Source organism: Prinia subflava, chromosome 23, assembly GCF_021018805.1.
Source record: "Prinia subflava isolate CZ2003 ecotype Zambia chromosome 23, Cam_Psub_1.2, whole genome shotgun sequence".
Classification (NCBI taxonomy): domain Eukaryota; kingdom Metazoa; phylum Chordata; class Aves; order Passeriformes; family Cisticolidae; genus Prinia; species Prinia subflava.
Window position 1 is genome coordinate 6470929 of NC_086269.1, and position 27279 is coordinate 6498207.

Here is a 27279-nt window from a genome sequence, read left to right on the forward strand (position 1 = left end):
CAGGCACACTGTTTTCCACCCCTGTATTCCTCTTTCCCTTCCCAAGTTATCCATTGCCATCATCATTTACTCTCTAATATATACCCCACTCCTTCCCCCTGAACCCCAGTCTTGATGATTTAACTTCTTTGTTTATATTTATGGTTTGACAATGATAATTCCTAACTTGTGAACAACACCACTAGGTGAATATTCCCCTCTGATGATACACCTGAAATGTCTCATTCCTATAATTTTCACATCATCATCCTGCTGGTGGAGCCACAGGTCTTACTCAAATGGTGTAAACGCATTATTCCCCTCTTACTCTATGCAACACCTTATAATTCCTAATGTTACAAGAAAAAAGAGTTCTTTACATTAGATAATGCCGTATAAGCAGGCACAGAATTGTTCTCAGAACTTGGAAAACACAGTTCTTTGCAGTAGGTGTTTGAAAAATAAAGTGAAAACTTCACTTTTGAACTGGAACAGTATCAAAGAAACATGATGATATTCCTTGAAACTTTATGGGAACTGGTATGTTTATGAACTGGTCTGTTCCATTATATGTGAAACAGAAATGAAGAGATGAGACCTGGTTTAGATCATTTAGATAAAGAAAATAATTTAGACCTTTAAGGCATTTTTATCAGAGCAAAATGTGTAAGATCAAAAAGCAATCAGTGCGAGAATTAGGAACAGATCATGGCACAACCAAATTTTTACACACAGTTGTGTTTATCTAAACCATAACATTCCATTTCTTTGCAGGATTAGGAATGTGAGTATCATAATGCAAAGACCAGGAGTCACCAGTTAACCACATACCTTTGAGATCATCCAGGACACTCCGCCTCTTTTGTCTTGTGCTTTCTGTGTTGTTCAGGGAATCATTTGCTTTAAGATCCAGGTCAGGTTCCTGGTTTCTCTGGTTTGCTGAAGGAGGTCCACCAAAAGGACCTGACATCTGGCCATAACTCAGTGGACCTTGACCAAACCCACCTGAACTACTCCCATCAACAGATCTGTCATGGGATTTACTCCCTGCTCCTCCAAAGGCAGAATTTGTGCCATAAAGGGAGCCCAACTGTCCAAAATCTCTGCCCTCTCCCCTGGCTCCTCCTGGACCTGACAGAGATCCTCTGTCACCAGAGGATGTTTTGTTCCCTGGCCCTCTGAGATCACTGGCAGTGCCCTTTCCAGTTTCACCTCTTGAAGATCTGCCAAGATGTGAATCCAGCCCATATTCACCACCTGGTCCACCAGCACCTCCCACACCTCCTTTACCATGGACTGAATCCCATTCATCCCCTCCAAACCTCCCAACCTCGCCTGCACCAGCCATAGCTCCAGCTGATCCTCTGTCCATGCCATAGGGAGACCCTGCACCCCACAGTGCAGAACCTTCCTTGGAAAAGCCCTCTCCTCCTGCCCCACCTGCATATCCCAGAGCTCTGTTCAGCATGGCATCCGTGCCATGGCCAGATCCCATCCCTTCCTCACCTCCAAGAGGAAAATGAGCAGCTCTTGCCACAGCCCCAGCTGGGAGACCATCTTTTCCATAGGGACCCCCAACTCCCCCTGCACCACCGACACATGCTCCAACTGGGAGACCATCCTTTCCACAGGGACCCCCAACTCCCCCTGCACCATCACCACCAGTTCCATTTGGCAGACCATCCTTTCTATAGGGAGCTCCAACTTCCCCTTCACCACCAGCCCCAACAAAACGTGTTCCAACTGGGAGACCATCCTTTCCATAGGGACCCCCGACTGCCCCTGAACCACCAGCACCTGCTCCAGCTGGGAGACCATCCTTTCCATAGGATGGAAGTCCCCCTGCACCACTAACACCAGCTCCAGCTGGGAGACCATCCCTTCCATAGGGACCCCCAACTGCCCCTGAACCACCAACACCAGCACCTGCTCCAGCTGGGAGACCATCCTTTCCATAGGGACTCCCAACTCCCCCAGCACCACTAACACCCGCTCCAACTGGGAGACCATCCCTTCCATAGGGACTCCCAACTCCCCCAGCACCACTAACACCTGCTCCAGCTGGGAGACCATCCCTTCCATAGGGACTCCCAACTCCCCCAGCACCACTAACACCCGCTCCAACTGGGAGACCATCCTTTCCACAGGGACCCCCAACTCCCCCAGCACCACCAACACCTGCTCCAACTGGGAGACCATCCTTTCCACAGGGACCCCCAACTCCCCAAGCACTGCCAACACCTGCTCCAACTGGGAGACCATCCTTTCCACAGGGACCCCCAACTCCCCAAGCACTGCCAACACCTGCTCCAACTGGGAGACCATCCTTTCCATAGGGAGATCCCAGTCCCCCAGCACTTTCAGAACCACCAACACCTGCTCCAAGTGGCCGACCATCTGGACCATATAAAGCCTCTCCAAGTCCTCCTGCACCAGCTCCACCAGCCCCAACTGGAAGACCATCCTTTCCATAGGAAGACCCAAATCCTCCTGTACCAGTCCCACCAGCACCTGGTCCAGCTGGGAGACCATCTTTTCCATAGGGAGCTCCAAGTCCTCCTGCACCAGCACTAGCACCAACACCTGCTCCAATGGGAAGACCATCTGGACCATACAAAGTCTCTCCAAGTCCTCCTGCACCAGCTCCACCAGCTCCAGCTGGGAGATCATCCTTTCCATAGGGAGAGCCAAGTCCCCCTACACCAGCACTAGCACCAACACCTGCTCCAATGGGAAGACCATCCTTTCCATAGGGAGCTCCAAGTCCTCCTGCACCAACACCACCAAAATCAGCTCCAGCTGGGAGACCATCTTTTCCATAGGGAGAGCCAAGTCCCCCTGCACCACCAGCCCCACCAACACCTGCTCCAATGGGAAGACCATCCTTTCCATAGGGAGATCCGAGTCCTCCTGCACCACCAGACCCATCAACACCTGGGAGTCCATCCTTTCCATATGGAGATCCAAATCCGCCTGCACCAGCACCAGCAGTACCACCAACACCTGCTCCAAGTGGCTGACCATCATACAAAGCCTCCCCAAATCCTCCTGCACCACCAGCACCTGCTCCAGCTGAGAGACCATCCTTTCCATAAGGAGATCCAGCACCTCCAAAACCACCACCTGCAGCTCCACCAACTCCTGATCCAGCAGGGAGACCATCTTTTCCAGATGGATACCCAAGTCTCCCTGCACCAACACCACCAAAACCAGCCCCATCTGGGAGACTGTTCTTCCCATAAGGAGCTCCAAATCCCCCTACACCAGCTACATCAGCCCCACCAACACCCGCTCCACTTGCTGATGGTAGACCATCCTTTCCAAAGGGAGCTCCAAATTCCCCTTCACCAGCACTAGCACCAACGCCTGCTCCAAGTGGCCGACCATCTGAACCATACAAAGCCTCTCCAAGTCCTCCTGCACCAGCTCCACCAGCCCCAGCTGGGAGACCATCCTTTCCATAGGGAGAGCCAAGTCCCCCTGTACCACCAGCCCCACCAACACCTGCTCCAATGGGAAGACCATCCTTTCCATAGGGAGATCCAAGTCCCCCTGCATCCCCAGCCCCACCCAAACCAGCTCCAGCTGGGAGACCATCCTTTCCATATGGAGATCCAAATCCCCCTGCACCACCTCCACCAGCACCACCAGCACGTGCTCCCAGTGCCTGACCATTTGGACCATACAAAGCCTCCATTCCTCTTGTGGAATTGCCACCTGCACCAGGTATAGCCCCATCTCCACCTGGAAGGCCTCCTGGCCCATACAGTGAGACAGATCTTCCTGCCTGCCCCAGCTGACCACTGGCATGAGGTGTCAGGCCATCCTTGCCATAGGGAGTCCCTGTTTCTCCCTCTCTGTTAATACCTGCTCTGTTCATATCTCCCACAGTGGGATGCCCATCCTTGCCAGGGTGGGACCTCAATCCTTCTGCCATTCCAGCACCTGCAGCATTCCCCCCAGCTCCAGTTCCTGGACCAGTCCTGCTGAACAGATCCCCCACACTGGCTCCAACTCCAGCTGAATCAGGATCAAGCCCATCTGGCACAGAACTTCCCCCACCCAACTTCCCAGCACCCCCAAACCCAGCTCTGTAACTGGCATCACCTAAATTCCCATCCTTGTCATGCTGAGAGCCCAAACCTTCTCCATCATCCATGTCAATGTTAGCAGCACCCAGCACACCCTCACCTCTGCCATCCACAGAATTCCATTCACCTGCCCCTCCTACTGCACCACCAGAACCTGCTCTGCCTGACACAGAGTCCATGCCACGAACAGCCCTTAACCCACTTCTGCCTCCTAAGCCTTTTAGTCCAAAGATGCTGCCATCACTGGCTGCTGAGTCTCCATCAAGACCTGCTCCAGAAAACTGCCCAGACCCCAGCTCTCCATTTATGTGGGTTTTGCGTAGCCCCTCTTTTCCCAAAAATCTTTGGCTTCCATCATCAGAGTCAATGGAGTGTCCTTGACCCCTGCCTTGGCTGCTGCCTTGACCTGTTCTGTGCCAGCCACTTTTCTCCACACCAGAGGATGTGGAAAAGGAAGGACGATCTTCAGCAGCAGCTTTTTCTTGACGCCGAAGCTTCCTCGCCCTTTCGTTGTCTGCCATTGCTTCTTTCAGCCAATCAGATGTCTCCCTTTCAATCTCTTCTCCTTCGTCCTGTCTCCTCTTTCCTTTGGCATCTAAAGTTGTGTTGTTTCATGGGAGCAGATTTAGAAATTACAGAAAAAGAGGGAACAAAATAACAGAAAATCAATAGGACATGTACTGCATCAACAACCAAAGAAAATGTGTTAGTACTTTCCGAATTTCATTTTAGGACACACACACATAATACATTTCAATAAATTTAAAATCACTTCAAATCCTAAATTTTTCAATGCTACATTCAGACAATGAAATGTTAATTAAAGACAATCATTTTTAGTTAAAATGCATTGTTTTTAAATGGAAACATACTCATTATAACAAACAAACAAAAAGAACAGAAAAAGAAACTTCCAGCATGGCAGGTCTGATTTAGAGGGGCTGAGATTGTATATGGGATTCATTAATTCCACCTGCCTTTACCCTCCAGATATAGAGGAGTTACAGAATATTCCATGCACAGAGGAGCCATCAGTTCCCACCCTGGAATGGAGATTTCACTTCTCTTGGAGGCAGCTTGCACATCTGGATAATGGCTGGTTTAGGGATGCCCAGCCTGAGGACTAAAGCTTTCAGATCTGTGAATACCTTTGGATTAATCTGGCATTCAGGCTGGTCTGAGACAGATCACTCACTGCTTTGGTTTTCAGGTTGGATATAATTTATCAGAGCTCACAGCCCACTGAAATCCATGGGCAGTTCCTTTGTTTCAGAAACTTACATTGCTTTGGAGAGACCCCTCCTGCTGCTGCAGGAGGATCCCAAAGGAAACCAGAGTCAAAGGGAACCAAAGGAACCCCCTTTCATAAGCAAACAAGTGTAAGTCAGGTGACTGTCAATGTGCCTGCTCTGAGTGTTCCCACCTTCCCAGCTTCCTCTGAGCTCTCTGTAGCATGTTTAACTCGAATTGGGAATGAAAAATATTATCTAGCAAGAAGAATGGCATTGATAGTGTAGAACTGAGAGTATCAAAAGCTCCCTGAGCCCCTGGCTGGTGCACTGTGATCACTGGGACAGCTTCCTCGAAAACATGTGGGGAGATAGGGAGCATTTTTCTATAACTGATGGAGGATGTGCTACTTCATCATAGCTGTAGAGAAAACAATCGAATAGGATTTGTCAGGACTAATTAAAAGGGGAAAAGTTGGTCTCATTTGAAGAGGAAAGAGGGTCTAACCAGACCTTCATTTTTCCAAATAGAATTTAGAATCATGGAATCACAAAATGGTTTGGATGGGAAGGGACCTTAAGACTCATCTCATTCTACTGCCTGCCATGGGCAAGGACACCTTCCACTATCCCAGGCTGCTCCAAGCCCTGTCCAGCCCGGCCATGGACACTTCCAGGGATGGGGCAGCCACAGCTTCTCTGGGGAACCTGTGCCAGGGCCTCATCACCCCAACAGCCAAAAATTCCTTCTCAATATCCCATCTAATCCTGCCCTATGGCAGTGGAAAGCCATCTCCCCTTGTCCTGTCCCTCCACCCCTTTTCCAAGGTCTCTCTGCAGCTCTCCTGGAGTCCCTTTAGGCACTGGAGAGGGCTCCAAGATCTCCCTGGACTCTTGTCTTCTCTACACTGAACACCCCCAGTTTTCTCAGCCATAATTTTGGAATTAGAGGCTCAGCAATTCATTTCCCAGCAGAGCAACATCTCCCTGAGCCATCAGCCAGTGTGAAGAACGTTTTGTGCCAGCACACCATGGGAACAACCCGCTGCCAACCACTCACACTCCACGAGGAGCCAGGCGCTGGAGGAGCCCTGTCCCGCGTCGAGCGTGTACAGGCCGCTGTCCGAGGGTCCCACGTTCCTGACAATCAGCTTGTGGGTCAGGCCATCAGGTGTCACAGAGATCTGGTGCTTGTCACTGGCCTGGAGGGGGTGGCTTTTGTGCAGCCACAGGGGCTCGTGGCAGGGCGTGCACAGCACACACCGGAACTCGGCATCCCCGGCCTCGGCACAGCGCACGTCGGAGAGCGGCTGCTGGAACCGTGCCGGGATGGCTGCAGGGGAAACCAAGAGCCATGGGAAGGAAACAGCTAGTGCAGTGCTCCTGATAATATATAGGGTTAAAATGATTTTTATCTAAAATTGCAAGCAAGTAACTGGGAGGGAGGGAGTGCTGGTGGATAGAAAGGGACAAGCCTGGAACTGCAGGACAGCCAGGCCCTGAGAACAGAGTGTTAGGCAGTTCTACGCTATTGTTTTAAGTGAATCAAGTGTGACTAGGCTTGAGTAGCAGTTAGAAGAATTGTTTTAATCAAATCAAGTATAACTTGGGAGTAATCAATCAAAAGAGGGGAGAACAAGTGTGATTTTGTGGTAGTAACCACACTGGTAGTTAAGGGGAGGTGCTGATAAATGAATATGTATAATGTAAGAGTATAAAAACCACAAGCAACTTTGTAATCTTGGGCATTGATTTGGGCTTCTGTGGCCCCTCTGCCCCCGCGCAATAATAATAAAAAGCTCCGACATATAAACTGCCTTGCATGGTTATATGTTTTCTGAACGCTAACACTCCAAATAAGTGTTACAGCTGAAGGAGGAAAGCACAGGAAGCTGTGTTGCCTCTGAGCATGGGGTTATTGAGAAAAATGAAAAACACGGATGTGTTTCTGGGCCCAGTTCTGCAGAAAAGTAGAAAAATAGTTTTTTGTCTTTATTATCTTCTGAGATATTTGTACCTCACAGCACTGATGTGCTGCTAGTTTGTAGTCATCGATGTGTTCCTGTAGCACAATATTTAGATTGAGTTTGTTGTTGTTATTCTGAGCTTACAGAAGCAAACTGCAATATGGGGTAGGTTAAGGGGTGTGCTCACTGTCACCCACAGCCAGACTGGTACTTGAGCTTAGGCCTGCTCCCTTGGACTGCAAATACAGCACCTAAAGCACTTATTCACCCTCCTGTTCCTTTTCACCTGTGCCAGACAAGGAGCCCTTACTGGGCAGCACAAAACCAGTCCTCTGGTGATCAAGAGTTACTGAGCTTTGCACTTGCTCCCAGACACAATTTTCCAGCAAAAAAATGAACTTCTTTCACAGTTGCACATCACATCCATAAGACTGAATTCCTTACCTTGAGCATCCAGTTCTGTTGAGAAGACAGGGACATCCTCCACCCGAACCTGGTACACCCCTGCGTCCCCTGGCTGCACATCGTTGACAGTGAAGTAGTACCTTCTCCCCACTCTCCTCAGGCAGTGCTTCCTGTACTCGTCCCCTGTCCCATAGCGGAGCCGCTCACCGTCCTGGGGAGAGGAGGAGTGTCCTCACAAAGGCTTAACCAGTGCCAGGCATTTCAAACAGATCAGGATGGGTTGGTGCCACAACGCCCTTGTTGCTATAAATGGGTAACCTCACAGTGCCCAGGGCTCTTTCCAGCACACAGGTGCTGTCCAGGCAGTGAATCCTGCACAGAGCAGGGCACCAGGCTTTGAAACCCAGCAAAACAGCAGCTCTTGGCTACTCACATAGGAGTCTGAAGCTTAATTAATACACGGTTCTTCCAGGTACAAAGACAAAGCACTTTCTTGGCTTAGGTTTCAGCATCCTCATAGCTGGATGAGCAGGAGAGTTCACCACTTTCTTTAGCACACTTGGGTTATATTGTCCAAATTGTGGCTCATGGGCTTCATGTAATATATTTGATCCAGAAGATTCATAGGTACTCTGTCCTCCCCTTCAGAGATTTCTGATTTCCCCTAGATTACAGCCTCTAACCACAATTCGACTAAAAAGTATCTTTCAGAAAAACATGCCCTGCACCGAGCACCTGCGGATCCCATCTTTGGGGCTATGGATCTAGAGGGAATGTCTTACATCTCTGAGATCTTCTTTCACAGAGGTATATGTTATTGCACTGTAACTCCCTCTTTCACAGAGGGAGTCAGTCATACTGCAATAACACACTTGAGAAAATGAAAAAAATTTATATGAAACTGCAGAATTTCAGCAGCCTGAAAGACACTGTTGGGTCTGATGGTCTTAAAACTGAAGGAGTGTCAGGTTAGATATAAGAAAGTAGCTTTTTTTTCCCATGAGGGTGGGGAGGTCCTGGCACAGGTTGCTCAGAGAAGCTGTGGCTGCCCCATACTTGGCAGTGTCCAAGGTCAGGTTGGACAGGGCTTGGAGCAGCCTGGGATAGTGGAAGGTGTCCCTGCCCATGGCAGGAGGTGGAATGGGATGAATTTTAAGGTCCCTTAACCTTTAAAAGGTCCCTTCCAACTCATCTGTTCTATGAATTTTCTGAAGACACAAGGATGTCAGTAACTGACTGCATGCTCTGTACTTGGATCTACAAATCCCCAGGGATATTCACCACCAAAGATCACCCCACATGCACACTGCTCCCTAACCAAGCAGGGATCTGCAAAAGACAGACAACTTTAAGGCATTTATTTGCTCTCAGCCAGTGCCTAGTGGATGAAGCCTTTTCTGTAGAACACTTGAGGGGCTGTCTTAGCTGCTGCTGCCCAACTCATCCCCCTCACCTTGAGCAGGTAAACGTTGCTGTTGCTGTTTTTCAGCTCCATCTCCAGGCTGAACGTAGCATTTCCCTCCTTGTTGACTTTGATGTGTTCGAAGTTTTTGAGATTCTGAATTAACTGCAAAGAAATATCAAAGAACGTAGTAAATGATTAAGATGCCATGACAGAAGTTCTTAAGCTATTGAATTAATGTGAAATCTACTTTAAAGAGCTAACATTATGTAGTAGAAGTATCTGTACGTCACAGTTCTGGTACAGTGAGTTGCAGTGTCTGTAAGTTGCCACGGTTTCCTGCTGTATATAAATTATTTATGTGTTGCCTCCTGGTCACTCCCACACTGCCCATACAGGTCTCTACACGCCCCTGTATCTGAAGGCCAATTTTTGCTCTTGGACATATAATTTTTAATTTGGGCTCCAAATTCTTATCACAGGCAATTGAATACCCTGTGGTAAGTATCTCCGAAAATCTGGAACTGAGCTTCAAAAAACTCATGAGCATTTTCACCTGCATGAGTAAAGAAGTGGAACTTCTTTAAAATATTGTCATGAATCACTGTCATACAACAAAATTTTCATCTCCAAAGCAATTTAGGAAGATTTAGCCTGTTTTCAGAAGCTGCAATTTGTTAAAAATGAGTGGTTTCAGTTTATTTTACCTTGTCTTGTTCACTCTCTGTGTCCTTCCTCATCTCCTGCAGCTTCCTCAGCATCCCACGGAAGTCAACAATTCCATATTTCATACAGATTTTCTCATAATCTCTCTTATCTGCATGCAGCAGCAGCTGCCACACAGCTTCTTTATCCAGGGGCTTTGGTTTTGGTGCTACAACCCTGAGAACCAGGGGGGAAACATTCAGTCATTTTCACAGACAACGAGATGTCCTGCTTTTCTAGCCCTAATTCTCTTTCATGTCTCTCCATTATTCCTGTAGTTCACTTGGCCCTGTAGGTGCCAGGAAAGACTGAGACTCTTCCAGAGCAGGTTTTCTGTATCTGTACTACAAATTAAATGGTGCCAGGGAACGGCTTCCACACTGCTAAATTATCATCAGAGGCTCTGGCACAGTTTGGCCCGGGCCAGGTAATTGCCTAGCACGGTTGAGGATTCTGCACAGAGATCATCAGCAGGCAATCCTTAGAGCTTCCCACATGGGAAGAGAAGGATTCTGCCCTGTGCAGCTGGGCTGGGAGCCAGAGCTCAGCCCCTGGGCAGCCAGAGCCATCAGTGCATGAAGAGTTGTCCTTTGCACTGGAAGCTACTTGTGAGCTAAACACAGGGAAGCAGAGAAACACAGCTACCCTGTCAGAACCTCGTGGTGCAGAGGAAATACCCTTCGAAATGAAGCTGGAACCTTGTGTTTATCTCAGTCCAAAGCTCTTCTGGCCTGTCCCTCCATAGGGAGTCTCACCAAAACTTTGGATACAAGAAGTATTGCCATGAAGGTCTCTGGAGCTGTCTCCTACCACCAAGAAACATCTAGAAGGGAGCATGGCCCTTACTCTAGAGCCTTACCTCTTCCTCAGCAGCTTCTTGGAGTCCAGGAGTGTCTTCTTGAGCTCTGTTACAAGAGTGGGGGAAACAACAAACAGTCACATACCCAGCACTGTGAAATGCATCCCCCCAAAGAAGATAATGCAGAACAACCACTGACAACAGGTCATTCTGCTGAGGTCTTTTCCTCTAGTGTTTTTTTCACACTTTACCAAAACACTGTCATGAAACTTAGTTCTCACTGCCATGCTCGTCCTTTGAGTGCCAGTGAAGTTCATCTCTCCCTAATGGGCTTCCCTCTAGAGACTCACTCTTTTCAGTCATGTTAACAAGTTTGATCCAGATGTGTTTAACATCCCCAAATCCCTTTTTCCTTTCCTAATTATTCCCCAATCACTAATTAGAACAGCTGAAAACTGTGTCTAAAATCATCACTTCAGCAAAAAGTAAAGAGCAAGCAGACAGAGATGACAGAATATTAGAGGCTTATTAATCCTTCTCTTACTCAAACTTTACAAGTTTGGGGTAGCAATAGTGTGGCAGACAGAGTATTATTTGCTCTGCCCCCCCAGTAATATAATATACATATAGATCTTTAACTTACCATCAGCAGGATGAACAGGAACATATTTTGTCTTCCTCTTAAAGCCAACTGATCATTTGTAAGAGAAAACAGAAGGAAAACAAGCCATAGGATGAACAAGATTAGATTAACAGCTGTGAACCAATGAGTCATGAAACTACTGTATCTGTTACCAGTGCAAGAGGGAATCCCAGTTTGGATTTCCTTGTCAATCTGACATTTGCTTGCAGCAATCTCCATCTATAAAGGTGATATTTCTATTGGCATTGACTCAGTGCTTGCTGGAAACTCCACACAGAGGAGGAGAGCATTTTTGTCCTACCAATTTTATGGTCTAAGCAATGGAAGGAAATACCAACATCTTGTTTTAGAGATGGGGAGCCAAGGTGGAAATGGCAACTGCAGATAGGCACCTTCTAAACTTACTTGAAAGGCAAAGAGGTGACATGGACACTTCCAAGATAATCCATCTTCTGGTCGAGTGGATTCCAAGAATATCAGTTATATCTGGCCCACAAAGTGCCCATTTCTCTGCACTGACTATAAAGGAGAGCAGGAACGAGGTCCAGAGACAGCCACAGAGGGGTGGATCCCTCCCAAGACACTGATTCGTTCCACAACACAAAGAAACAATTGAGGCAGTTCAGCACCTAAATCCAGGGTGTCTGATTATGGACCAGTGCAGTGAACACAATTCCACTTTCTTCCCCCTTGCCTTAAAGCTCAGTGCCAGTGAGGGAAATACCAGACCTTCACACCAAGAATACCCGGACAAAGTCCTGGACACCCAACCCAGGGAACAGCACAGCCACTGCCTGGGACCACCACGGGGCCTGTGGAGCCCACAGCTGCCAGTCTTACCTTGGACAATCCTGAGGCCAGCAGAGCACGAGGCCTCTCCATAGGCATTGACAGCACAGCAGCGATACAAATCACTGTCATCCACAACCAGGCTCTTGATCTTCAAAAGGAGAGCACAGAAACTGCTCACAGAAAGGGCTGGGGTTCAGTTCACCTTCAGCTTCTCATAAAGCAGCTACTCAGTGGCACCTCAGAGGCTTCTTCTGTTACCAGAAAGGCTCTAAAAAGTTTTGTTTGCTTATTTGTGTTATCTCAGAGCTGAGGATATGTAGAATCAAGGAATATCCTGAGTTTGAAGAGATCCACAGGATCATCCAGTCCAGCTCCTGGATAGGACACTCCCAACAATCCGAGCCTGTCCCTGAGAGTGTTGTCCAAAGGCTCCTGGAGCTCTGGCAGCCTCGGGGCTGTGCCCATTCCCTGGGGAGCCTGGGCAGTGCCAGCACCTCTGGGGGAAGAACCTTTCCCTGATATCCAGCCTGACCCTCCCTGACACAGCTCCAGCCCTTCCCTCAGCTCCTGTCACTGACACAGAGCAGAGATCAGAGCTGCCCCTCTGCTGCCCCTCATCCCACTGTAGATTTTTCCTGTCCATTTCTCTCAGTTCCACAAATCCTTTCTTAAATATTTGATCTTTACCTGCAGAATGAATTCATTTGTAGCACTATTGAAGGACATTTCATATTTGGCAGGATCATCCATTCCTTTTAGTGTACGTGACCATTTCACCTCAGGGGCTGGAACACCTTTGACCACAGCTCTGAAAATGGCATTTTTACCTTTGAAAAGAGACAAGAATTTTGTTATTTAAGACAGTCTTGAACATGAGGACTCTCAGGCCTAGCCCCTTATTTTTTGAAGAGTGATCCTGAGAGTGAGTAATTTTTGTTATTTTATGCAGAAACATTCTTCAAAAATAACAATAACATCTTTTGCACATCAAAAATTCAGATTTTGTCTGTATTCAATCATAAAAGGCCTTTAAATGTGGCAATTATCTGCCAGGCATGACTGCTGACATCTCTGACCATCACTGACATCAGAAGCCTGACAGCAATTTCAACCCAGACTTACTTTTTACCCATGAAATGTCCAAATCTCTTCTCATCACACATATTCTCTATCAAATCCCACTGTTTCTCCAATCTCTAACTGGCACCACCTTGCACTCCAAACCACCAGGCTCTGCTGTTTGAAGAGACAAGGAAGGGAGAAGGGAGTTCCTCTCCTTTATTCCTGCTCACCAGGAACCTGAGTACCCTGCAGCCCACCACAGAAATCTCCAACAGCTTTCCCACTGCCAAAGAGGTACAAACCTCTTCTCTAAAAGGCTCCAAACCCACAGGGAAACAAGTCAGGAACTGACTTGTGTGGGTGAGTGGGAATAGAAATGGTGGTGAGTTATCCATGGAAACACCTCATGGTGGAAATGATCACTCTGTCTTATATTTTAATGCTCTTGATCTTCGGGTGACCAAGATTCTGTTAAAGATTCTCCCTAGAAAGTCTGGCAAAACTTCTCATATCTTTCTGCAGTCACCACAATCAAACTTATTTGATCGAACAAGTTCCTGCCAAAGATCCTTATCAAAGGGCCTTTTCCAGCCTTTGAGATTGCTGTATTCTCTCTTATTAGTGTCTCATTCCAGTTGATTGTTCTGTGTTACATTTTTAGCCATTTTGGCTGCACTTTCCCATGCTTGCCATCTGTCACAGGCCACCCAGCCAGGAGAATCAGCTCAGACGTGCACGGAACACGGTGGAGTGGTGATGACAGAATTAAAGGCCCTCATGGTGCCTCTGCACAGACACAGAATTACAGTGACCAACCTGAATGCACAAACAGTTTGTATGGGAACTGCAAAGAACTTGCTGAAAATGAAGTAAATTGGAAAATTTACACAGGTGAAAATTTAGACAGGTGAAAACTCAGCCGGGGGCCTTGGGTAGTGCCTGAAACATACAGGTGGAGGAGGAGGAAGAGGGACAGGTTCCACTAGAGGCCACTGTGCTCCTTCATAAAACCTCAGTGGCTCCTGGAGATCCACAGGTGAGTGTGGAACGCTGAAATCCAATCTGCTGGTTCAGTCCTGGCAGGGAGGAGGAGCTACACGATGTTCTCAGGCTACTCCACACCAACAAAAAAGAAAAAACAAAAGGACTCTCTGCAGGTGCAGAGACCTCAGGGAGGCTCTTCATTGATTCCAGTTCTCAGCTCATCAGCTGCCTGCTCTGTGCTCTGTGCAAGATCCTTATGTTGTTCCTTACAGAATCATCACAGAACCGTGGAATGCCCTGGGTAGGAGAGACCTCAAAGTCCATTTCATTCCACCCCCTGCCCTGGGCAGGAACACCTTCCACTATCCCAGGCTGCTCCAAGCCCTGTCTAATCTGGCCTTGGATACTTCCAGGCATGAGGCAGCCCCAGCCTCTGGCACCCTGTGCCAGGGCCTCGCCACCCTCACAGAGAAGAATTCCTTCCCAATATCCCATCTATCCCTGCCCTCTGGCAGTGGGAAGCCGTTCCCCTTGTCCTGGCACTCCAGGCCCTTGTCCATCTCTCCTGGAGCCCTTTAAGGCACTGGAAGGCTGCTATAGCCTAAACAGCACCTGCAGTCAGTGTATCCTGCTTTAAAAACCAGCTATTTTTAGTGCTGAACACAAGTTCTTTCAACAGGAAAACAAAAAAACCAACTTTTTCAATGTGCCTATTTTTTTTGCTGCAAAATCCTTACTGTGAGAATGTCCTGCAGAACTCACTGGATTTGCTGTACACATAGGAGCCAGATGTTGATCTTGCATGCACATAGTGACAACTGAGGAGACCTTTGTGAGTACTGATGGAATTGTCATCAGTGTAGCAAAGACTTTGGCCACACAACACTTCTTTTGTGGTCATGTCAAATCACTTTAGAAACTCGCTTGATTTAATCATAATAATTTTTTCATGTAGGTGGGACATGGAGTCAAACCTCCAGATCTGTGGCTTTACCTGTTTATCAAGAGTCTCACCTTCCTGCAGTGTGAGAGTGACTGGTTTCTTCTCAAAATCAGGTGTACTGCATCCTTGTGGAACATCATTCACAAACTGAGTGATAACAACTCCTGGGATAGAAGATTTCTTGAAGATTTTTACTAGAAAGGCAAGGAAAAATACATTCAATTGACATGTTTGTCCTTCAGACAGAATCTCTCAGTCTCCATTGCCTCCTGCAGAGCAATAACTGCTCCTGCTCAGCTCCTCTTGGACCACAAAGGTCCCACCCATTCCAGTGCCATAGGCTGTAAATGTGTCCCAAAGCTTGGGCATTAAGTCTGGGATTTTGTGGTGGCTTTGCCAAAGCTGTGTCCAAGTGGGAAATTCTGCAATCAAAGTCCTAATCCAGGACCACCTCGGCTCACAGCTGCAGTGACAGCTTGGACAGGGAAAGCTTTGCATCAGTTCTTGTTCCAAATACAAAATCTGGCGTGAGAAAGGCCCCGCTGCTAAGTCAGAGCATGGTGGGTCAGTCCCGTCATCTCCAAGCTAGAGAAGCAAGCTGGGGTTATGCCCAGGGGTTCCCCAGAGCTATGTCTGTTCTCTTGTTCTCTCACCTGTCTGATGGCTGCTCATGATGCTCTGCTCAGCTTTCTGGGGTCAGCACAAACAGATTGCAATTTCTCCTTTAAAAAAGACAAATAATTTTATTAGTTCGCAAGGGAAAGGACAGACCTTAACACTGCACACTTTAGTGACACAGTTTGCCCTTCCTCACTTGCCACATCCTTGCAGCCAAGTAGAGACAGACCTGCCAGTCAGCCTGTCATGCCCAACACAACTTGAGTATGAGGATGATTAGCAGGGCTGAATGGAAAATGTACACGTCCAGTGGCATCCCTCTGTGTCACCTGGCTTTCCTCTAAAGACCTCCTCTCGTGTTTCAGGCAAACATTCATCACATGGCACTCACGTGGTGGGTTCTGATGGATGGCAAGAGCAGTTGCTGAGAAGAAAACCACAGAGATGGATGTCTAAACTGGGGCATGGAGCAGAGGTACATCCTGATCTCATTTAGCTTGGTTAAATTAGCAACAGACCTGAGAGCAGACAAGAAGCCTTTAGAAGGGAATGGTGAAGTGTAAGCTTGGCATTAAGGAGTTATTGTTATAGTTCACTCAGGGGAACTCCTTCTGCCAAAGGAGTCTCTTTCCCTGTATTTTAAATTGGACAATGTGTAATGTAACATATCCCTGCCTCGCAGCAAGCTGGGAAGGCAGATTCTCTGTCATGTGGGAGATGCTCAGGAACTATAGAGTTACTGCAGCTCTGAAAGAGCAATTAGATTGGATTGCCTGTGGCATTAGTGCTTCATCTCTGTTTACCCTCTGCACTCCTTCAGTCAACAGAGGCACACAGGAACATGCAATTTCCATCAGTTTTGAAAGGCACAGGGACTTTGGGAGCTCACCTACACCAGGCATTCATCTAGCTGAGCTCTGTCACCTGGCACCTGATGAAAACACAGGGGATAACCCCAACATCTTTCTGTCATACATTCAACTCCAAGCTGCATTGTCTGGCTGAGAATTGGTTTCAGCTAAAGGTAATAGACAATATAGTGAAAAAAAAAAAAAAAAAAATTGTGCTGGATATCCCATAACCAGGCCAAAGAGAGTGTCACTCACAGTACCTCTGGGTCAGCTTCTGAACCAAGATGTGTTTTGCCATTACTCAGCAGCTGCAAAGAGCCACAGACACCTCCCTACAGTAAATCACTGGCTTCACTTTGTCCTTACCACAAATCTTGTTTGAGGGCTCTGCACACTCTCCACATCTCAGCAATAATTGACATCTCTGGGAGCCTCCCTGGCCTCCATGGAAATGCACAGAGACAACAGCACTGGGAAAAGGGAGAGGGCTGTGTGAGCACCAGCCAAGCCCTCTCGCCTGTCTCCTCCTGGCCTGATCTGGGTGACCTCTGCTGCTCCCACTGCAAGGGGTTTGCATTTCATCTGTGTGCTGCTGGTCTGGCACATCACACGGTTACTTCTGTAAACCCTTGGGAGATGTCTTAAAACTTGGCCATGAAGGGAATGAGGAGCTTGTGGGAAGGAAAAGACACAAAACTCAACTGAAAAGGAGCTGATCCCAGGGCACCCTGTCCTGCTCCAGGCAGGGCATTGCACAGTGAATGGTTGAGATTTTGAGAAGCTCTTGATCACCCTCTTATGGATTTAATTTGTCCTCCACAGTACTGAACCTTATTAACAACAAACATAATCCCCTATTGCCTCTTGTATCTTCCTAAACATGTCACCACTCCTGGAGCTGGAATGCCTGATGCTTACAACACTCACCAAACAGGATGACATGACACCAGCTTGCAGCAGCTTTCCCCTAAGCTCTGTTTATGTTACACTTGCATTTATTTTTTCCTGCTCCTGACTCCTTTCCTCCACACTGGGCAGTGGTGAGGAGCAGCTACCCTGAAACACCAATGTGATTTAAACTCAGCTCCAAAGCCTTTCCTTACATCTCCAAATGTTTCATGTCAGAATGTTTCATTCTCAGACTGGTGTGACGATGGACATGTGTTACCATAACTAGAAACTGCTGAGAGAGGGCTAAATTCAAATCTAGTTTGGCAAAACCCCCAAATACTGACAATACTTGCACAGGCAGTGACAGGCTCCATCTCTCAGTGCACAACATGAACTTTGTGCACTATGTACAAATTGCTGAGTTTACAGAGTCTTAAAGATTTCAGAAATTCTCTGGGATTAAAAATAAGCGCCTGTGAGTCCTTAAACTCCTGTGAATTCCTGACTTCTGGAGAATGAGAAGGAAGCATGTTAATGCCACACATTGATTGCAGGGTTAAAATAACAGTGCTGGATATGAAGGGAACATTCTTCAGTGTAATGAATCCAACCACGTTGCATTTTCCAGTGTCTTGTGTATTAAATAAGGACCAGAAAATAACACCCTGGTTGGCACAGAGTCATTAAACCCTATCCCTGCTTACTTCTAAAAATTTTACTCCCTTGTTACATGAAAGACCATGGGTTTGTTCTGACTTCAGCTCTATCTAGCTATTTCTTTTTGAAATCTAGAAAAAGAATTTTTAAAATGAGACAGCAAAATCCTTCCAAAAATTGCCATAGAGTAATTCATATCTTCACTCACAGGTGCTTGGAACACTGGTGTCCACATGAGGATGATTTATTCAATGGAATTAATTCTTCCAAGAGGGAGTCACCCCTCCCCAGGTGAATGCTGCTAACACCCCCAGCACATAGGGGTGACACTGGAAGCAGATCAACACTCTCACTCCTCTGTAAAACACATCCCTGTCACACATTAGCCTTGTTCAGGTATCCAGTTGGCCATTCCTCATTCCAGGCAGAAGTCTGTCTGCTTTGCAGCTCCAGGGATATCCCCACTGGAGACAGAGGAAAAGCTTCCATGGCTTTGAGTGCAGAGCTGCAGCAAGTCCTTGGCTACTGACAACATTTTTAATGTCCCAAAATAAAGCAGCAAGCGTGGCAGGGTGGGAGGGTGCCCTTCATCCTGTGTGTTCATCAATCTGTCTGGACGAGACAGAGCAAGAGACCGTTCCCTGTGAGCCTGACTGGACACCAATGCTGGGGCCATAAATCAGCTGAGTGAATAAGCAAAACATTTGGGAGTCAGAGGATTTGTACGTATTGGGGGTGTCACAAGGAGTTATTTATGGGCTTCAGACAGTGCAATACACAGACAAGATGTGACATAATTGCTGGCAGACGGGTGAGCAAAATTAGCCAAACCTGTAGGGAAGTGACACACAGTGAGTGGTTCATGGGGAGGGGAGGGATGCAGAGGCTCAGGATGTGCCACAGGCATTGCACAAGCACAAACACAGCAGGACAAACACATTAATACAGACTTAAACCAGTAATAATAAAGTAATTAGCAACACAAGCAGCATTCTCTTTCACAGGAGTATGAATCATGGAACATGCTGAGATGGAAGGGACCCACAGAGATCCTGTCCAACCCCTGGCCCTGCACAGACACCCCAACAACCCCACCCTGTGCATCCCTGAGAGCATTGTCCAAACACTCCTGGAGCTCTGGCATCCTTGGGGCTGTGCCCATTCCCTGGGGGGCCTGGGCAGTGCCCAGCACCCTCTGGGGGAAGAGCCTTTCCCTGATACTCAGCCTAAATCTCCCCTGACAAAGCTTTTCTCTTTGTAATTCTCTTTGAATTTCTCTTTGTAAATAATGAAAATTGGGGCAGTCCTGACACAGAAAACATTCTAAACAAAATACCAAATTGTGAGCTCAGTCACAAATTCTAGCTGTGCTTTACCCTAGAGATCCAGATACTCAGTGAGTATATTTCACCTAAAATTTCTAGTTTAGCTTTGCGTTGGCTTTCTATGGGTTAACTTGCAGTAATCTTTTGAGCTTGAGTTTTCTCATTTCAGATGAATTTTAAAGGAAAATTTCAAATGCTTTGGTTAGAACCACAGAACTGAAGGTCAACGAACTGCAGAAGGGAAACTTCATAAAAACTCCTGAGCAGGTCACAGAGGGAAACATCACCAGCTCTCCAGTGATGAATGGAGGTCTTGTGTAGAGTGGGGGGGAAGGCCCAAGGATCAGATTTTGTGTGACTTATCCCTTTGGTAAATCTATACCTGACCTGATCTTCTCCTCTGCCCCAGGGATTATGAACACGACCTAAGTGCTTGCTCAGGATCCACAGGCACACAAACTAGATACCCTGTACCCATTTATGTATGAAAGTGGCACTAATACCAAAGGCCAAGAGGAGACACACACCATCCCTATTTTCTAAGGGACCAAAAGCCATTAGGCCCCACCAGCGAGCAGGGCAGTGTATCCATCTCCCTTTGGAGCAGCAGGGATGGGAAGGCAGCGTGAGAACCAGTCAGTTTGTGCCTTTCCATGGCCACAACACTCCCACAGATTTTTCATAACAGAAACAGATACAGGCAACAGATTTACAGCAAGTATCACAGAGCAAACACAAGAGTGTCTCACTGCCAGGAAGGAAAGATAACATATCCCTACTCACTGCCCAGGATGAAAATCCTTAGGAACCCCAGTGTACCTTGTACCTGTGCCACAAGTCCCCTGCCAGCTCCAAGGGACAGTGACAGCAGATCTTCAACAGCCTGGCATCTTCCCAGGGAAATCCAGGGAAATCAGTGTACCCTACAGGAGCCAAGTACTACAGCAGCCTCCCAATACATTTACAACCATTTCCAGACCTACTGCAACACAAAGCCACATTTGGTGTGACAACAAAGGTGTCACTTCCTACTCCCAGCTCCGCATCACCCACACACAAATCAGTGGTGACACAGCCAGACTCACCACTCTACAGGCTGAGTTTCTGAGATGATCCTCTGGAAGTCACTTCTGCGTCTCCAGGCCCACGGTGCCTTTGTCCACTCAGAGCACAGAGCTGTTCATAGCAGTCCAGCGGGTCCCCTGGTCCCAGGTATCAGTGACCTGTGGGAAGGAAGATGAGCCCCTTATCAGTCTGGTGTAAATGTCACTAAATGGCAAATGAGACAGCAAACTGTTGTCCCCCTCACACCTCTCCACTCTCACAGAAGCTGAGGCTGTGCCCAGGAGCTGCCAGGAGTCTCCACTGAGCTGAAGCAGCCCTGGGGCTCATTATAGCCCCACACTCCCCCAGCCCAGGGGAGGTGCCCTGGAGCCCTTGGCAAGGCTGGCCACGGCCAGGGCCAGCCTGGCCAGATGCGACCATCAGTCAAGGCCACACTGCATCTCCAATGCAAGACCTTGTACCTCAAAGAAGGGCAAACACTTGTGCAGATCCAGGGAAAGGACAGGCTGTATACCAGGTTGTGTAGGACACACCAGCAGATAGGTTCTCAGAGGCCACAAGTCCTTAGGAGATCTCACAATTCATTAGCACAGAAGTAACACCAGTGGATTTTTGCATCTGTATATGGGTCAACCATGCCTGGGCTTGGCCCTCAGTAGAAGAGTCCTTCAGTCTGTGCTGTTCCAAGCAGCCTGAAAGAAATCCAGTTGCTCTAGAAGAGCTTCACTGCTACAGCCAAAAGACACACCTCAGTTTGCTCCTTTCCTTCCAACACAGACACAGGCTGATCCTTTTCCCGTGAGCAGCAAACAAGGCCACTTATTCCACCAGTGGAAGGTTCCCCGCCCATGGCAGGGAGTTTGAATTAGATGGCCTTAAAGTTCTCTTCCAACCCAAGGCACTCTGGCATCTCTGATTTCCATGGACAGGTTTACCCCAGAAGTACAAGTTCAGTGCACTGTGGCCCCAAATCTTTTGCTTCTGGTCTGCCCTTGCAGACCTTGTAAACCTTCCTTCCTCTGCTCAGAAAGCTCCCCTAAAGCAGAGGGGCCTTTGCTTAGTTCCTGATGTTCACAGAGATGGCCAGTCTGGGACTACAGGTTCCCTTCTCCCAGCAGCTCGACCTGCAGGCAAGAAAACCTGGCTGGCCTGAAGGCTGCTTTCACTCCAGCCTGAGAGCCTACAGGCATTGCTTTCCTTTGCATTGGGTGAATAAATTCATATTAAATCTCATGCTCAATTGGAAAGGAAGGGATGGCTCCAGAAGGTGGCAAGAGAAGTGTTTTTACTGTGATGGCCATGCTTCACAGGCAGGCTGGGCTGGCAGAACCAGAAGGCTTTCCTCTGGTTTCCTATGAGAAGATGATAATTTTAAAATCTGAGTCTAATGGAAAGGGAACACACAGAAAACCCTTGGTGCCACAGCTTAAACTCATGTTAGATTGCATCAAGACAGCAGAACCACAAAGAGCACCATTTCCACTAGTCTGAGAAAGAATATTCTCACCCCGGTATCAAAGACTTCTCCCTTGCAGGCCTGGGAATCACTATTTCAACCAACAATTTAAAAGATAAATGTGAACATTAAATTCTGGAGTAATTTTCTTCATTCCTTCTTTCTTTTCAACCATTGTTGCTGGTGACAGTGTTTAAAATTTCCCAGTTCATGAAGGAACATTTCCTCAACAGAGAAAATGGAATTGCTCAAACTGATGCCTGGGCTAGGATCTATCAGTTCTACACCCCCTGTTACCTTTGTAGTGATATAAAAGCAGAAAGTAGAAGCAATTACAAAGTCAAATTTAAACCATTTGAAAGTTGACAAGCCAAGAAAATAAGACAACAAGGATCTGGGAAATCTGGACTGCTGCTAGAAAATCCTCTCAGTAGCAGCCACTGTTTTCTAGAGATGTGGGACTCCCACAGCATTTTCACCTGTTTTGGACAATGATCATCCCAAAGATGCTCCTCAGACATCACTCCTGCTGGTCCAGGACAGCAGTGTTTTGCTGCCTGCATGCTGCACTCCATTGCCAGACACTGCTGCTTTAAAGAGAGCAACACTTCAGGTAAGTCCTAGGAATGCTCCCATAGGAAGCATTTGCCTGCCTCTCCTGAAACCTGAATTCAGCTCTCCTCAGCTGCAGCAGGAGCAGAGTTATCCCAGAGGGCCCTGAGCTATCCAGAGCCACAGGGATTTCTGCTGTTCCTCTTCCCATGTGCTCTCCCTTTCCAGGCATTTACTCCCCACAGAAAAGTGCCAATAGTATTTAGTCTCCAAACATGTTTAGCTGCTGGGTCTCAGTAACTGAGGAATTCCTAATTAGACAGACAGTGGAGTCTAACAAGTCCCAGGAGAGCCACAACTGCTCCTGCTCCATGGATCCCACAAACCTGAGCATGCTTTGCTTCATTTCCAGCCCTGGTTTTACAGTTTTCTTGGGGCCTCTCCTCCAGAGGGACTGATAATTTAAAACCATCTGCAACAGAGCAACCTCCTCCAAGAGCCTGACCTTCTTCCATTTCACAGCTTGTTTTCCACTGCCCACCCAAGGCCCTGTTAACCCCTGTGTGCCAGGGCTGAGCCACCACGTGCCACTGGGAGCCTGCAGAATGTCACAGCAGCACTCCCTGCTTTCCCTCTAGAGGGGACACGTTTTTCCCTGGATGAAAGTTCATTTGCCTAAAGAGCAGTGAAGAAATGTCAAGAGGCAATAGCTGAAGGACATTTATTTCAGATTGATTTTAAAACTCTGTTTTAACTGGAAACAATACTCTTCCAACATTTTGTTTTCCCTGTAATTCTCTTCTTGGAATACTGGTGTCAAGTCTTCCTGCTCCAACCAGTGACAGCTGGCACAGCTCTTCCTACAGACTTTGGCACCCACATGCCTCAGAAAGGGCAAGAACTCAAGAAACCAAGATCTGGTAGGTCAAAAACCCTGTCTGGATTCTGAGTCCATAAAGAAATGACCAAGATCAAAAACCAGGCCAAGACGCCCCATTTCCCTGCAGCCTGGTGCACAGTCCTGACTGTGCTAAGGGTGGAGGTGGTGGCAGGGAGGCTTCTTTGGGGTGGAAATATTCACATATGAAATGGGTGAAGGTGTGCAAAGCTCAGTGGTCGTGTTCCAAGTCCATCTGGACGTAACAGCAATGAGAATCCCATAAACACTACACGAGAAAATGGGCATGGAATATGGAATAAAGGCCCAAATTCAGTGAAGATTACAGGTACCTGTAGCCCTCCAACCACCCAACACACTACAACAAATCAGGTGAGTCCGGCAGTGCTGATTATGCTGGTCATGAGTGAGTGCAGGAACATTGTCGGTTCAGATCAGGCCAGGGGCCAGCTGGGTGACAGAAGAGCATTTTGGTTTTCCCGGGAGAATGCCCTGCACCAGGATGAGGAACAGTCACACCATGCATGTGAGTGAGCCTTCCATACCCATAACATTTGAATTTAAATAAATGTGATGTTCCAATTACTGAGTATTTGCTGCTCCTTTCAGTGAGAGATGCCCATTCCCATTCCAGTCCCTCACGCTCATCCATGTTGTAGAGTGCAGAAGAAATTGAAGGCACTTGTTTCAGGCTTGAACCTGTGGTTATTTTCCCTCCCCACCTGAGGTGCCAATGTGTCCCTCTGTCACCTGCAAGCTGGGGGCTGCTGTCATTGCCCAGAGAGCCAGGGTGAGACCCACTGTAGCTCTCTGGACTTCCACACAACACAAGGAGATCAGAGCCAAGGGAATGACTGCAAGAGGCACCAGTGTTCGGCTTTTACAGTGCAGATCAGCTCCCTCATTCCTACACTCCAGAGAATTCCTTCTGCTCTCTTGCTCAGTTCTCTTCTCACTGGTTTAGTGTTTGCATCCATGACTGACTGAAAGGGTTTGCTAGCACAGTCTAGGATTTAGTTGGAGCCTGGCTGCCTATAAACCCAACATTCCCACTTTTCCTGGTAACAGCTGCTCCCATGATGATCTTCCTTGCATGTTCCAATCCCGGGGCTGGGATTTACTTACCATTTTCCATCCACAAAACAAAATAGTGGACAACAGACGTTTAATAAAGACTCACCAAAGACATGATTAAACATCAACTTATTACCAGACATATCCCTCCACCAGGACTTTCCACTCCCCTTGAGACACAGAAGAGAACAAGGGTTTAAGCCCCTCTGGGCTTTAATGAATGCAGGGAATGAGGGGTGTCTGTACCACTTCTATTTGACCTTACATGGCCATCGGGCTTTGCTAAATGCCCCTCTCCAGCTAAAATTAACTGTGTATGTTTGGGAGCATTTCACAGACACCACCCCTCAGCCATGCAGAGGGTTAATAAAGCTCACTGCATGTAGCACATTAAATAATAAAAGGCAACTAGGGATTGAAGGCTTTATCTCAATCCCCCTCTCTGCCTCAAACCAGAGGCAAACCCCCCAGTTCTGAGTTCTTTATGTTGTTACAGGATTTGTTGTGCCCCAACCAGCAAGTGGCGACAGATGAAACAAGGCCCATCCTGGCCTGACCAGCTGTTTTAATGCTTCATTCCCTGATGTGCTGGGAAGTTTGACACTGAAATAAGTGGTAAGAAATTCTCTCTGGGACTTCAAGAGGCCGCAGCATGTGCCACCTTCCTACTGTCTGTGGGGGACACCAGAATTAAACTCAACACTGTCCTGGTAGTGCCTGACCTGTGCCGGTACCAGTGAATGTCTGGCACCTACAGAGGTGCCAGGGGACTCCCACTTTTGGGAATGCTGCCCCATTCCTTGTGAAGTTTGTTCACTGTCACGCTCTCTCTTTATCCAGCCCTAAAATTTCAAAATGAAGTAAGGGTTATCTTGAGCCAGAAAATTATACCAGCATCCAATAGAGAAATAATCAAAATCATAGAATTATGAAATCATAGAATGGTTTGGGAAGGGACCTTAAAGCTCAGCTCATTCCACTCCCCACCAAGGAGGGGAACATCAGGTTGCTTAGACCTCCCTCCCGAAAATGGAAATATAGAAAAAACATGGAAATACAGAAAAACATGGAAATAGAGAAAAACAGAGAAAGAGAGGGCATCTCTCTCCTTTCACCCCCACTTGTTCCATGAATCCTGTGGCTTCTCAGAAGGGTCACTGAGCTCCCCTTACTGCAAGAATGAAGCTCCCAGGGTCTGTCCCTGTTCCGTCTGTCCCTGTTCAGGGTCTGTCCCTCCGCAGGGTCTGTGCCTCTGCAGGGTCTGTCCCTCCGCTGGGACTGTCCCTGTTCAGGATCTGTCCCTCTGCAGGGTCTGGCCCTGTTCAGGGTCTGTCCCTGCTCAGGGTCTGTCCCTCTGCAGGGTCTGTCCCTCCGCGGGGTCTGTCCCTGTTCAGGGTCTGTCCCCCCGCGGGGTGTCCTCCCACCTCTCCCGCCTTTTGAAGCTGATCGATCACACGGAGCTCAAACCCCGCGGAGCCCGCAGCAGATCCGGCTCCAGGTGCGGAGCAGGTGCCCAGCACTCACCTGCGGCTGCCGCCCTGGGTGTCCTCTGTAGCCGAGCGCTGTGGCGGCCGCAGCTGCAGCCGGGGCTGTGCCGGGGGTCAGTGCGGGTCCCCCGGGCCGGGCCGGGCTGGAGCCTCCCTGGCCGGTCCCTCCGTGCCGCTCCTGCCGCCGCTGTCCCGGCTCGGTGTCGCCCGCGGGCGGGGCCGCCTGTCACAGGGCTGTTAGCCTGCCGGACATCCAGGGGACTGGGATTTTTATGGGCACCCGCGCACCTGCCTCCTATTCGTTATCATTTCAGTCCATTCCAGTAATGGTGCCGAGCAAATCTGAGATGAGCATAATTCTTCAGCATTTCACAAGTCAGTGGGATGGTGCTTTGTGTGTGGATTGCGTTTCCTCTTCACAGCAACTTGTTACAAACTTTGACACAGCTGAAGGGCTCTCGATGTTTTAAAGTCCAACTAGTTTGAATCCCATTCCAGGAATAAGTAGTGTCCCTAACAGAACAGATATGAACTTCAGATAAAAGTGAGTGGCCAAGCATGGTTAAAGATGAGAATTCTTCACATACACTCCTTTTTAAGGATAACTCCTTGAAAAGTCAGATTTGTAAGGGATGGACAGAGCTTTTCAGAGCAGCAGTTCACAGTGTTAATATGAATTTATCTCACAGTGTTAATGAGAATTTGTATCATACACTGAGCAGTCTGCACCTGCACTTCTGAATACACAGCCAAGAGCAGCTGCTGTTACCTACAGTCCTTTGTACACCTTTGGAAAAAACAGCTTGAACAGGGAATAAGGAACAAAAAGGTCAGGGTGGAAATGGAGATCAGACACCTCAGCAGACTTGTATTAGTAAGGGCTTCCTCTGCTGTGGGAATTAATCCAGAGTCACCTACAGTTATGGAGATGAATCTTGAGAAAAACAAGACAGAGGCTCAAAGTGAAAGATGCCAGGCAGGGAATGAAGAGGTTATAGACAGAGTTTCCTCAGCCTGCAGAGGGCAGTGGGCACTCAAGGGTCACCCAAAGGGCTGCAGGTTGCAGACATTTCAGGTGTTCCCTTGCCCTCGTTGCCCATCTCAGGGACAGTCACATGTTGGGGGAAAGCCAGTCGGAGTCATTTCAGAGGCAAGTATTTCCAGGTCAACATGAGCACATCAGTGCTTCTGAAAAGCAGATTAGGATAAAGTTCAGCTTTCTCTGTCTTGTCCTCCTCAAGGAAGCTGATGTGCCTGTGGGAGAGGCTGCACCTGGAGCTCTTCCAGCCTCAAAGGTGGACAAACCCCCTGTCCCAGCATGAGACCTGCCTGGAACCACACCAGCCTCAGCCCACACGAGAGGCAAGAACATAAAGCAAACATCATTTCCAAAGGTTTTGCCTC

At 47.9% G+C, this 27279-nt stretch overlaps 1 protein-coding gene across 3 annotated transcripts in view; it reads right to left on the bottom strand.

Annotated features, from left to right (window-relative positions):
* The window catches only part of IGFN1 (immunoglobulin like and fibronectin type III domain containing 1), a 40908-nt gene extending 14762 nt beyond the window's left edge, over positions 1-26146 (bottom strand). The window contains exons 1-14 of one of the 3 annotated variants that reach the window (XM_063418093.1): positions 25913-26146; positions 20429-20566; positions 15655-15723; positions 15073-15195; positions 12700-12839; positions 12061-12160; positions 11221-11268; positions 10638-10683; positions 9781-9955; positions 9125-9238; positions 7711-7882; positions 6330-6632; positions 1837-4665; positions 811-1776 (exon numbers count right to left, since the gene is read on the bottom strand). In XM_063418093.1, coding sequence (XP_063274163.1) covers positions 811-1776; positions 1837-4665; positions 6330-6632; positions 7711-7882; positions 9125-9238; positions 9781-9955; positions 10638-10683; positions 11221-11268; positions 12061-12160; positions 12700-12839; positions 15073-15195; positions 15655-15673 — 5035 coding nt within the window. In that variant the 5' untranslated portion in view covers positions 15674-15723; positions 20429-20566; positions 25913-26146. Of the gene's footprint in view, positions 1-810; positions 4666-6329; positions 6633-7710; positions 7883-9124; positions 9239-9780; positions 9956-10637; positions 10684-11220; positions 11269-12060; positions 12161-12699; positions 12840-15072; positions 15196-15654; positions 15724-20428; positions 20567-25912 lie in introns of all 3 variants that reach the window. The other 2 variants (XM_063418091.1, XM_063418092.1) reach the window with 2 other exon arrangements.
* Positions 26147-27279: the final 1133 nt, after the last annotated feature.